We start from the raw sequence: 12,992 nt of genomic DNA on the forward strand, positions 1-12,992 counted from the left end.
CATGACAAACCGCCGGACAGACCCACTGAGCAGACTGATCTTCTGGTACTGGACACCATGACATGGCCAAAAGCTGAGATTGTCCACAATACATGTGACGACTGACACGTGATGTGTTTGTTTGTTGTGGATTGTAACAGTATCACTTGGCAAATAAATGTAATGTGAATTACAAAATACAAGAAGAAGAATACAATAAGAATGGAAAAGAATGGGTAATTTGACAGGTAAGAATTGGTGACAGACAGGTAGAAAAATAGGGAGAAGATTAAAATGGAAATTGTGACAACAACAAAGTCTGAGAAAAACAGAAAAGAGAAAACAGAGAAACAAAATATATCAAAATTGACAGACAACACTCCAAAGAACAAGGACACTATGTATGAATGAAGAATAATGATAATAACGAGCAAAAATAAATAAGATCAAGGATAGAATGATGATTTTATTGATTGAAAAGGTTGTTCCTTTTATAAACAAAAATGTTTGGTTAAAATAATTTTTTGAGGAAAAGAAAAGAAAGTCAAGTGAAAATTTTTACTACATGTAACTGGTGTTGATAGTAGAAGTAGAATAGAAAATTATAGAGAGAGTAAAATAAAAGTATAGTAAAAATATAATAATTGAATAAAGATAAAGTAAAAATATAGTGAGGTAGAATAGAAGTAAAGTTGTTGTAAATGAGTATTGACTACTGCTGTAATTGAGAATAAGTCTGAAGGAAATAATATAAGGCCTCAGCTATTCCAGTCAAAGGTGTCTACCGATTACTTTATTATTTAACACACAGGTTTAGCATGCGTGATAGTGATTATATTTCATATGATGATATCACCATAATATGGGATACATCAGTGGATTATTATAAGCATAATTATAACTCATAAACACATTTACTTTTGATGTTAATACTTCATTGGGACTACACACATTTATATAATTAATCATACATTAATTATCCCAAGATCACGTTGCTCTGATTAAGGCTCAGATAGGATCGATTACCTGACCCCAGTCATATAATTTTCCCAATCCAAAACAATATAAATAGCAGTAGTAGTTCAGTGTAGGAACCTGGTCAAACTTTGATACAAAATCTTTCTCAATAAACAAAACCTACACAAGTTCTCACGAATCTTCGTTCCTAATTTCAAATCTTGAATTCTTCCTCTTAAAAACTTCTTCAACTTCAACCACCACAACATTTTTTTTCGTGAACTACCATGAACCCCTCTGCTGAGAACTATCCCGCCGCCATCATCCCTGCTCATGATGAGGATGCCATGTCCGTCATGACTGAGGAGGACCTCATCGCCAGTCTGAGTGACAACATCTCCTTTGCCAGCTCCACCCCTGGACAATTTGTTGCTCCCTCTCCCCTTCGTCCCTTGGTAGCGAATGCTGCTACAACAGTCTTGTCTTTGTCAGAGAAACTTAGACTAGAACTTCAACAGCATGTGGAGGCTGTCAGCGCTGCTCACGCTATGAACGATGAGCAAGCAGCTGAATTAGCCCTTAATAAGGTCAGACGCGTCAAAGAAATGATAGATATAGAAATAGCATGCAGTCAGTACCTTTCGCCTTCTGTGAAAGTTGTAGAGAAGAGCAGTCGCACTGGAGGGTTGACTCTTAATAGAAGAGATCTTCCTAAGTTCCAGTTGGCAGACGATGTGATTAGATCCTTCCCGAATGAAGAGGTCTTTCACTCAGTAGACCACTTCCTTCGCACCTTCCAAAAGGTTATTGAGTCGTCCCTTCAGGACATTGAACTAGTTTGGAAGAGATTTTTGCCGCTCTGCTTGCCTCATAGTGACGATGGATGGGTAGAGATGGATTTGAAGAAGTGTGTAGATTGGAACGCGGCCAAGATCTGCTTTACAGCAAGACATGGATCGCGCTTGGTGACATCCCGTTCGGTAAAAGAGGTATTTACCATGGTAATGCTTCCTTCTGAGTCGATTGGAGATTACTCCAAGAAGTTCCTTCAGGCTGTGTATGATGCCGGCCTCCCCAAAAACGATGCTCGTGTTGCCGACCGCTTCCTCGCTTCCTTGACTAGGCAAGTACAGACACTCTTGCGGCTCACCATGACCAGATTGGACTTCAATGGCGAGACCAAAAGAGATTGGACTGTGGAGCAGTTGACGCAGATTGGCAGAGACATCCTTGGCGACGACAATCGCATGTATGCCGAAGCTACTCAGCTCATTCCTGGTGCCAACATGCACACTGAGAAGAGAATGGAGAAGAAGAGAATGGAGGCGTACCCTCGCAAGAAGGTGCACTCCAGCAACAACCAGCAGCACCGAATCAGTAAGCCGGAGCGTTCCTTCTTCTGCTCGCACCATGGTAAGAATACTACACATGAGTCGAGCAAATGCTTCACCCTGGCCAACAACAAGGCCAAAGTAGCTGCCCCCACCAAGCGCAACCCCTGCAGGCGGTGTGGAGAAAACTACTTCCGTGGCCACGTCTGTAAGGACAGTGAGCCAGTCCTGATGGTCTCGCAGGTCCCTGCCAAGGAGAAGTCTGAGCAAGTGCTCAAGGCGATCCAAGACAGTGTCGACTTGGAACTCGAAGACATGTCTTTCGACTGTAAGTACCTACTTGACAAAATTGAGAGAAGGGTTAAAGCCAATGATGCATTTAATCTAACCACTCCTATTATTGTAGAGAACCACAAACTACTTGGAATGATTGACACTGGCAGTGCACGCACTTTCATTAGTTTACAATGTTTGAATGAAAATTTAAATATAAATAAAATAAATTCATCAAATGGTTCCTTCACTTTCTTGTCAAAGAATAGTGGTACTAAGCGATTGGGAAAAACTGATCCTTTAAATTTTAAATATGTGAATGGAATTACGTTTAAGCATGCACCCGAGGTGTTAGAGTTTAATACAGGATTTAATTTTGATATTCTTCTTGGAAGAGATATCTTAACAAAAATGAACATCGGATTGATTAATGTTGCATACGATATCGAAGGAGAATATATTCATTCAGATAACGCTAAAGACTATGCCGCTGTGTATGAGAATCTAAATATCGATAAAGAGAAAAAGTTTGAACCGGATAATTCGCCAGCTGGTACGGAAATACAGCGAGCAGAATTTATTCAGTCAATTCAGGCCTCACTGGATGAAAATAAGAAAATCCCAGTCGAGTCCTCTTGTCCTTTATCAGAATCTCTAATTAGATTACCCACAAAAGAAGGCGCCACAGCTTATAGACGTCAATATCCTATTCCCCATGCTCTACGACCAACACTTGATAAACAAGTAAAAGAATGGCTTGAGACAGGCACGATTGTCAAGTCCAAGACCAATACTTCCTTCAACAGTCCTATGTTGCTTGTGCCTAAAAGAAACAAAGCTGGAGAGATTGTGAGTCACCGAGTTTGTCTAGATGTGCGATTATTGAATCAGATCCTACCTCCCACATTCAACTATCCAATTCCTAAAATCCAAACGATATTCCAGAATTTGAGTGGAAAGAAATTTTTCACCACATTGGATTTATCGAATGCCTACCATCGTTTCAAAGTTGCACCTGAAGATGTTCATAAATTAACATTCACTCATTTAGATGGGCAACAATATAGCTTCATTAAAGGCTGCTTTGGCTTGAAGATGCTTACATCACAATTTCAACATGTCATGGCAACTTTGTTTGATAAAATTGACTGTGTGCAGAATTTTGTTGATGATTGTATTGTGGCTAGCGAAACATTTGAGCAGCATGTTAAGGATGTAAAAATAGTGATTGATAGATTGACATCGGCGAAGTTGATTCTAAACTCTGATAAATGTGTCTGGTTTCAACATTCAGTGCGATTGCTTGGTTTTGTCGTCAATGAGACAGGCACCAAGGTTGATAAGCGAAAGTTGACAAACGTTGATAAATGGCCTATTCCTAAAACTGCGAAACAAATTCAGCAATTTATGGGTTTGATTAATTACTTCAGAGACTATATTCCCATGATCTCGAAGGTGGCTGAACCTATTTCACGATTAAGTCATGCCAACAATGTAGCTGAGCTATGGACAGATGAGCAGACAAGAAGCTTTAAAGCATTAAAGGACATACTGCATCAGGATTTAATTCTTCATTACGCAGATATGTCACGTGAAATGTATGTGGCCACAGATGCTTCCCTTTATGGAGTAGCCTGCCTGCTTTTTCAGCGCGACGATCAAGGGCGTGATAAGTATATTAGTTTTGTGTCAACTTCTCTGAGCCCATCCCAACGGCGATGGAGCACCACCAAAAGAGAATTGTATGCAGTCGTTTTGGCGCTTGATAAATTCCGTCCATTTCTATGGGGCCGACAGTTCACCATTTTTACTGATCATAAAGCACTCACTTATCTTCACACACAAAAAATTGCTAATCCCATGATAATTGGCTGGATTGAGACACTTCTTGACTTTGATTTTAAGGTGGTCCATATTCCTGGTTTGTTGAATAAACTACCAGACTTGTTGAGTCGCTTGTATCCTCCAGAGGATAGTTACAAGCTGGTGGAGGATGATGGATTGAGAAAAATCAAAACAAAACACTTGCAATCTAAAGATAAAGTTATTATTCGTAAGAAAAAGTACAGTAAGGACAAAGTGCTAAATGTACTTGCTACACAACTCATCGAAAATGTATCAGAGACTTCCGACTATATGTCGCCTCCTGAAGAAAAGCGAAATGGCTTGTTAAAAGAAGCACATTCGTTTGGTCACTTTGGTAGTCAAGCTATGGTGAATGATCTTCACTCTCAAGGATTACATTGGACTAATATATATGAAGAAGCAAAGGAGATTATTCGTTCTTGCTCTGAATGTCAGAAGCACAACATCAGCAAAAGAGGATATCACCCATTGACCAATGTTGTAGCTTTCCGACCATTTGATCATGTTGCAATTGACTTATGCGGTGAATTCCCAGTATCAGAGGATGGTCACACGTATATGCTAGTGTTAGTTGATGTTTGTTCCAAGTATATCATCTTGAGACCATTACCAAACAAAAACTCGACAACAATAGCTAAGGCATTGATAAAAATATTTGGAGATTATGGTTTTCCCAAAGTAATGCAAAGTGACAATGGGTTGGAATTTAGAAATTCTTTAATGGCAAGCCTATCGAAAGAGCTTGGTATTGATCGAAGATATTCAACGGCATATCATCCACAAGGAAATGGTATTGCTGAAGCCAGTGTGAAAGTTGCAGAGAATACTGTACGGAAAATGATGAGAGCGAACAGCAATGACTGGTGTCACTATTTACCAATTGTTCAGCTATGCATAAACAGACATATTCCTCAAAAGACACTGAGTGCACCCTTTTCACTAATGTATGCTCGCAGAGTTAATGTACCTGATGAGTATGGTGATAAAGCAAAATTCTCTCTTCCCAAAAACACGGTAACAATTGATGAATTGGAGAAGCAGATTGAATATATGGATAAAATAATATTCCCTGCCATAAACGAAAGAGTCTTGCGGATCAACAAAGAGTTAAAAAAGAAATACGATCACAAGAACATCTTAATAGACATCCCCAAAGGAACACACGTAATGGTCAGATTACCACATCGTCCAAATAAATTGGCACCAATCTATGAAGGTCCTTATACAGTGGTTCGAAGAAATAAAGGAGGATCGTATGAACTAAAGGATGAGCAAGGAGAATTGTTGCACCGAAATTACACACCCTCAGAACTCAAGATGGTTACCATCGATGAATCTACAATTGAGAATGAGCTCTATGAAGTTGAAGACATTCGCGATCATCGTGGTGCTGCTGGTGAAAGAGAATATCTGGTAAAATGGGTTGGTTATGGTGAACGGGCAAACACATGGCAAATGGCTAACGATTTTACCAATCCCACAATAATACAAAAGTATTGGAAGAAGGTCAGAGAAATCGAACGTTTAGAGAATGAGAGAGCCACGGAATTAGTGAATAAGAGTGCAGCCTCATTAAAGAAAACAGTTCAAATTCCAAGACATGATGGTAAAATAAAAAGGAATCGCATTGAAGAGTACAATGGAAGTAAGCTTCCTACCGCACTGAGTAGAGAAGAAAGAATGTCCAAAAGAAGAGCAACAAAAAATTTGATAAAATAAACACGTAATCCACGGAGCTGAGTTTACAGTGCAGATCTCTTGAAGTATAAAAAAAAAAAAAATTATGAGCGTAATTGACCCAAATGAAATTGAGCAATTCGACAAATTAATAAATAGTTAAGATGAGATGTTTTGCCGAATCAACAAAAGGTATTGTTGAATCTGGTGGAGGATAATGTTGTAAATGAGTATTGACTACTGCTGTAATTGAGAATAAGTCTGAAGGAAATAATATAAGGCCTCAGCTATTCCAGTCAAAGGTGTCTACCGATTACTTTATTATTTAACACACAGGTTTAGCATGCGTGATAGTGATTATATTTCATATGATGATATCACCATAATATGGGATACATCAGTGGATTATTATAAGCATAATTATAACTCATAAACACATTTACTTTTGATGTTAATACTTCATTGGGACTACACACATTTATATAATTAATCATACATTAATTATCCCAAGATCACGTTGCTCTGATTAAGGCTCAGATAGGATCGATTACCTGACCCCAGTCATATAATTTTCCCAATCCAAAACAATATAAATAGCAGTAGTAGTTCAGTGTAGGAACCTGGTCAAACTTTGATACAAAATCTTTCTCAATAAACAAAACCTACACAAGTTCTCACGAATCTTCGTTCCTAATTTCAAATCTTGAATTCTTCCTCTTAAAAACTTCTTCAACTTCAACCACCACAACAAAAGTAATAATATAATAACAATGTAGTAAAGTAAAATAAAAAATATAATAATAGTATAATAATAGAATCTAATAAAATGTAATAAAAAATAGTGTAAAATAAATGTTGGCAATAAAGAAGTGTATAAAATTAGGGGAAAGAGGTATAATATTTTTAGTGGGTGACAGGTGTTTCTGAGGTGATGATATAGATGGATATTTTAATTTTAAGGAACGGGATTATATTGGGGGGTTTGGGTATAGGTACCTACTTATTTCCTTGTGCACCGAGTTTAAATTACTTGGAGGGTCTACTTTTTTATGTCGCAAGAGGCTTTAAATTATAAGGATGTGGCTTTTCCATATAGAGATTTTGCAAAGTGGCTTTTGTTAAAACATTTCTTTTGCTATGTTTTTTTTTCTTCTCTCCTCTTTATTTTAATTACATATACAATCATAATACAAGCTCACCAATGTCTAACACTATATTCAACCTTTCAAATGTGCAGAATACTTTAGTCAACTCACCTACAGAAGGAATAAAAATCCTTTCTTTGGATGCTGTAGTAAAAGTAAAAGCAAGTGAATGGGAGCAATGCCTTGACCGCATTCAATCACTTTGTTCAACAAAGTGGAATAAATGTAGAAAACTTTGTGCAAGAGAATTGATGTATGGAGAGACAAAAAAAATGTCACCAAGCAGAATTTTATATATCAGACAGAAATGTTTGTCTTGCTCAGAAAGACACTAAGTTTTGTTATTGCAAAGCCACTATTTTCATCAAGCAATACATCAAAAACCCTGAAGTAGCTTTAATTTGTATGACCAACGATCATATCAACCATGTTCCTGGCAATGCTTCTGAAATTAGAACATTACCTTTACCTTCTGAGGTCATCAAAATTATTGAAGATCAGTTAAAAGGGGGCAGCACTTGTAGAAATACTAGAATTTCAGTTTTGCAACAAATTAAAGAGTGGGGCGTAGGCATTAGAAAGCCCAATTATGAAGACATCTATAACAGAATAAGAAAGGTGTGTGAATAATACTATAAGAGAGAAGTTATTTAAAAAGTGTTAAATAAAAAATATAGATAAAGAATTTACTGTATAGGTTTCACTCTGATGAAAATAAGTCTCTGGATATTTGGATGCATGAGAAGTTATCATCACAGAACTACTGTATCTTTACTGGCAATCTTTCTGTATACAGCAACAATGCACAGCATTTTGCGTTTGGATTTCAATCACCATCTCAAATGATGCTTATGAGAATTTCCCAGTCATTTTGTCTTGATGCAACACACAACATCTCTGCACGCAACATTGAAATATTATACTCGCTTGTTACTCAACATCCTGATACTGGAAAAGGGTCTCCTGTTGCATACATGATTACAAACGATCATAGAGTTGGCCCCATTAATCAATAGCTTGTACATCTTTGTGAGAAAAGCTGTTTCACTCCCTTATATATTACCATCGATTGTAGTATTGCTGAAAATAATGCAATTACAGCAGCATTGTCACAGACCATCATCCATTTCTGCAAGTTTCATGTTTTGCGTGCCTGGCAGCATAATTTAGACAGCAAAGTAAAGCTTGATGCTTCATACACATCAGAACAACTTGGCAAATACAAGTATGAGCTCAAGGTCAATCTCAAAAATATACTTATTGAATCAGATGAGGATGAATTTTTGAGAAAAATCCAGGAGTTTAGGCTTTATGTACAAAGTCAGCAACAATTCCTGGCTTATTTCGAACATAAATGGATTGGAACAGAAGAATTGTTGAGAAGATGGGGAAGGTCATATGTTGCAAATGATCACCAAAGATATTTGACAAACAATTACATCGAATTGTGGCACAACAAATTGAAAACAATATACTTTGGCCGTACTCGCATAAGACGATTGGACCATCTTGTCTTTATTTTGACAAACAATGTGGAGTTCTTTTACAATAAAGAAGTGGAGCAAATCCACATACAAAATGGACGAATGGGTCCAATTAAAAATGAACTTGCTTGACACTCTTTTTCTGCCAATACCATACAAGATAACATGCTCCCTTTCATGATCATTAATCCTCTTAATGAGATTGGCAATAGCATAGAAGACTCTAATAGCAAGTAGACAGTAAAGTCATTTACAGGTGAAGCACAATGATATCAGATTAATGTATCAAACAATTTGATACGAAATTGCACTTGTCCCAATTTTGCTTCACGTCAAATTCCCTGTAAACATGCACATCTCCTAAAGAGATTTATTGGTCTAGACTTTGCGTATACAGCTCAAAGAGAAAACAACCACCTCCAACTACAAAGATCACTTGCATCTGAGCATGAAGTGGCAGTTATTAATGAGGAAGTTAAAAATGAAACAAACACCATTGTTGTAAGTGGTAGAAACAATTCTGTTTGGTTGCAAAGAATCATGGCCCAGAATATAACACTTCATTATCAAAGAGAAGACTTAGAGCAGTTGATGGATGTTCCAGGAATTGATGAAGCCGAATAACAAGTGATTAGTGGTTTACTTGGGGAAGCAATGAATCGTATAGACACTCTTAGAAATGCAAACTCTTCCCACTTTAGAAATCTTAATACACAAAGATAATAAAAAATTACAATTATGTTCTATAATAATATGTTTTGATAAAAAGAAAAAATGTAAAAAAAAACATTAAGATTCCAAAAGAAACAACAAAAATAAAAGCTGTCACTGCTTCTATACATCCTTATAATTTAAAGCCCCTTGTGACATAAAAAAGTAGACCCCCCAAGTAATTTAAACTTGGCACGCAAGAAAATAAGTAGGTACTTGGATATAGGGGTATCGGGAGCAAGATTTCCTAAGAAACCTGGGGGGACCACTCTTGTCTCTCGAGACACGTCACTCGGTCGACTCACCGTCGACGTCAATGCCCACGAGTCCGGTACCGCCCGTCACGGCTCACTGCCGGACCAAACCACTGAAGGAATCCACCGTCCGGTATCCCTCACCAGAAATTAGTTAAACCCTTACATACTTACAACAAACGTGACATGACAAATACGCTTCCGTGGCGCAATTGGCAGCGCGTCTGACTGTTAATCAGGAGGTTGGTGGTTCGAGCCCACCCGGGAGCGAGTATAAATTGTGTTGTAGATACAATTTTGTAGTTTTTGTTATTCCCGTGTCGTTCCTGATCTGGGATGGTCTTCCTTTTACTATAGCAAAGTCAAAAGGTCAAACCCACTGGGGATCGGAGAGTATATGTAAAATCGAAGAGAGGATAAAAGGTCCTTTTTATTGATAGGAATTGAATTGTCTTATATAGTTTTCTAAACTAATACTGCGCATTATCCGCAGTAAACTATTATACTCTATTTAATTACAAGAGAAGTCCTTTTACTGCGGTTGATGCTCAGAAGATGTTACTGTGGTTAATCTTTACAAGACATTACTGCGGTTCGTTATCTATGAGGTATCTTTGACATACAGAACTGCTGCAGTCAATTATCCCGATTTCTCGGATTCATCAAAATAATGTCCGACACCCGGTCTGGGTTGGTCTTCCTTTTACTATAACAAAGTGTCAGGTCTCGATCTAGTATTTCTTTTCTGGCACTTGTAACTAAGTCGCAGAATCAATACCACTGGGGATTGTTAAGTTTTTAAGAATAGTTTTTAGATAAGAATAAAGATGCCTTTTTATTAAATGTATTTCTTGACTATTTATACAAAATGATAATTGATTTCTGGCTAAAAGAATAGCTACAATAATATGTCTTAGATGCTTGTTGTCCAGTAATATCTTCTACAAGTATATTCACCATCTTAAACATGTAAAACATATGTGAAAGACTAATTGGCAAAGTCAAGATCTTTTATCCTAAAAAGTCAACCATTACTGGTTGCTTGTAAATCCCAATTTTGGTTACCAATGTCAACTCTGACAAAAGTGAAAAGGTCAATCCCACTGGGGATCAAGGAGTATACATAAAATCAAAGAGAAGATAAAAGTTACTTTTTATTGATATGAATTGAAATGTCTTATATAGTTTTCTAAACTAATACTGCACATTATCCACAGTAGCTATTATATTACAGTCAAAGCTCAATTTAGTAATACTTTTGGAAGAAGTCAAATTGTATTACTATTACTAAATCAAATGTATTTTTTCTTACTCCGCATATGTTTTTTAGCAATATTGCAGATTTGCTCTATGTGACTGCAAATAAAAGTGCTGAAAAAAATATTACTAAATCGCAATTATTACTAAATCAAATATTACTAAATCAAGCTTTGACTGTATATTTAAATAAAAGAAGAGTTATTATACTGTGGTTAATGCTCAGGAAGATGTTACTGCACATAAAGAGGTACTGCAGTTAACCATTTTCAGATTTTACGGTTCATCAAAATAATGTCCAACATTTTCGATCTTTAGGTGCTCGCCACCACCTGAAAATTTATCAGCATGGAAAATATATCAGCATTGCAAGCATCCTAAAAGGGACATCACGTCTTTTTTATCTTTGTCTCATTTTGGAAAAGTAAAAAGATGTGCTAAAATAACCTGCCTTTTTCCTTTTTAATTACCTTTTAAACAATAACCTTTTATTTAATATCTTCAAAATGAACAACAACAACAACAACAACACCAGCACTGATTCTTCTGCTGAGATTCTTCGACTTCTGACCTTTATTATTAATTTTCGCAGAAATGCAAACTTAACCAACATTGAACTGCTCTTGAATCAAATGAGTAAACAACATTTGATTTTGCAACAACAAATTGAATGGTCCAGACAGCAACTTCTTGATTGTGCAGCAAACATAATGATTGAAAGTTCGCAGTTAGTTAGTCACAATTTTTTCTTTATAATACACACTTGCAGACCACACTCATTCACCCTGCAACGTGGCCCTCAAGAAATAAATCATGTCAGATATGGTGTTTTTAGACAATGGTGGTATGTATGCCACCCAACTTTGACCATCGATCTTGGGAGCAACAGCTTCCAGTTGCAATACCGAATGAGCCATGCAAACTTCGAGTTACTTCTTAACATCATTAGCCAGCATCAGATGTATGAGGCGGCTTTAAATAACAATAGCTATCCTATTGAAATTCAAGTTGCAACAGTTCTTTGGTGCTTTGCAAACACGCATTTTAATTACCGTCTCACTGAACAGTTTCTTGGTATCAGTGCTGGATCCTACACATGGTTTACCATGCGGTTCATTACTGCCATGTCAGACTATTCTGATAAGTTTGTAAACTGGGGAGTTCATGACAGTGAAACAGCAGCAAGAAGGGCAGCTGAATTCGAGCAGCCTGAAAGACGTGGTGTTTGTCTGCCTGGTGTCATCAGGGCAATTGATAGAAAGCTTATTTCTATTCAAAAGCCCTCTTTACACGGAAAATCCTGGGTGAATTGCCACAACAACTCTTCTATGAATCTTCTTGCTGTGTGCGATGCCAACAAGCACTTTATGTTTGTCAGAACAGGGCAATCTGATAATATTTTCTTCAAAGAAATTTTTTATAAAGCTTTGTACTAATTTATTACTTCATAATCTGAAAAATACTTAGGCCTTGTCAACGATGCAAGGCTAATCACAGATAGCTCTCTCTATATAAACACACTTTTTGACCAAGATTACTACTTTCCCAATGATATGGTCATTCTTGCAGGTAATTTTTTATGTTAAAGCTTCTGTTTAATAAACGTACATCTTTTAATCCAATGTTCTATTAATATAGATTCTGCATTTCCAATCATGGAAAATATGCTCCCTCCATATCCCATTGCAACTGAAGACCCCAAGCAACAAGTGTTCAACAAGGCATATGCAAAAACATGCCATCACATTGAAAATGCATTTGGCTTACTCGTACAGAAATGGCGTTTTTTGTTGAGACACTTGTACTTTTTGGGTATCAAAAAGATAGCTCTTACTATTATCACTTGTTGTGCTCTTCACAACTTTTGTTTGGATAACAATGACACGGCAAGGAACATCTCGGAGGACACTCTTTGTACCTTTGAGAACCAAGTGTGTGGTTTTGATGTGTACACAAATGGAGGTCATGATGATGACGTAGAGATAGAAGTTGAGGATCTCAATCCATTTATGAACGAGATATCTGTGGATTTGGAGAATGCTTCACGAACTGTGAATC

At 37.0% G+C, this 12,992-nt stretch overlaps 3 protein-coding genes and 1 non-coding gene across 4 annotated transcripts; all 4 read left to right on the plus strand.

Annotated features, from left to right (window-relative positions):
• Positions 1-2,167: 2,167 nt before the first annotated feature.
• Positions 2,168-2,789, plus strand: PHYBLDRAFT_160054 (hypothetical protein; the record flags this gene model as incomplete). The annotated part of the gene is made up of 2 exons (XM_018434107.1): positions 2,168-2,599; positions 2,674-2,789. A coding segment is annotated over exon 1 (416 nt), but the record flags the coding sequence as incomplete, so codon positions are not given.
• Positions 2,790-5,216: 2,427 nt separating this feature from the next.
• Positions 5,217-6,089, plus strand: PHYBLDRAFT_160055 (hypothetical protein). The gene is made up of 3 exons (XM_018434108.1): positions 5,217-5,275; positions 5,374-5,816; positions 5,879-6,089. Exons 1-3 carry the CDS (start codon positions 5,263-5,265, stop codon positions 5,939-5,941), a joined length of 519 nt encoding a protein of 172 aa, XP_018286558.1. The 5' UTR covers positions 5,217-5,262; the 3' UTR covers positions 5,942-6,089.
• A 1,195-nt stretch (positions 6,090-7,284) lies between these two features.
• On the plus strand, positions 7,285-9,336 carry PHYBLDRAFT_172945 (hypothetical protein; the record flags this gene model as incomplete). The annotated part of the gene is made up of 5 exons (XM_018436899.1): positions 7,285-7,383; positions 7,598-7,846; positions 7,906-8,186; positions 8,304-8,760; positions 8,989-9,336. The coding sequence occupies 5 exons, from the start codon at positions 7,285-7,287 to the stop codon at positions 9,334-9,336; spliced, it is 1,434 nt and encodes a 477-aa protein (XP_018286559.1).
• Positions 9,337-9,874: 538 nt separating this feature from the next.
• On the plus strand, positions 9,875-9,947 carry PHYBLDRAFT_t204. Its single transcript has one exon. It is a non-coding gene; the product is annotated as a tRNA-Asn (tRNA).
• The last annotated feature ends 3,045 nt before the right edge of the window (positions 9,948-12,992 follow it).

This window comes from Phycomyces blakesleeanus (genome assembly GCF_001638985.1).
Source record: "Phycomyces blakesleeanus NRRL 1555(-) unplaced genomic scaffold PHYBLscaffold_24, whole genome shotgun sequence".
NCBI lineage: Eukaryota > Fungi > Mucoromycota > Mucoromycetes > Mucorales > Phycomycetaceae > Phycomyces > Phycomyces blakesleeanus.

Coding starts and splice junctions, on each gene's coding strand:
- PHYBLDRAFT_160055 (XM_018434108.1), top strand. Junction 5,817..5,878: donor CTGCTGGTGAAAGAGAATAT/CTGGTAAAATGG, acceptor TAACGATTTTAC/CAATCCCACAATAATACAAA.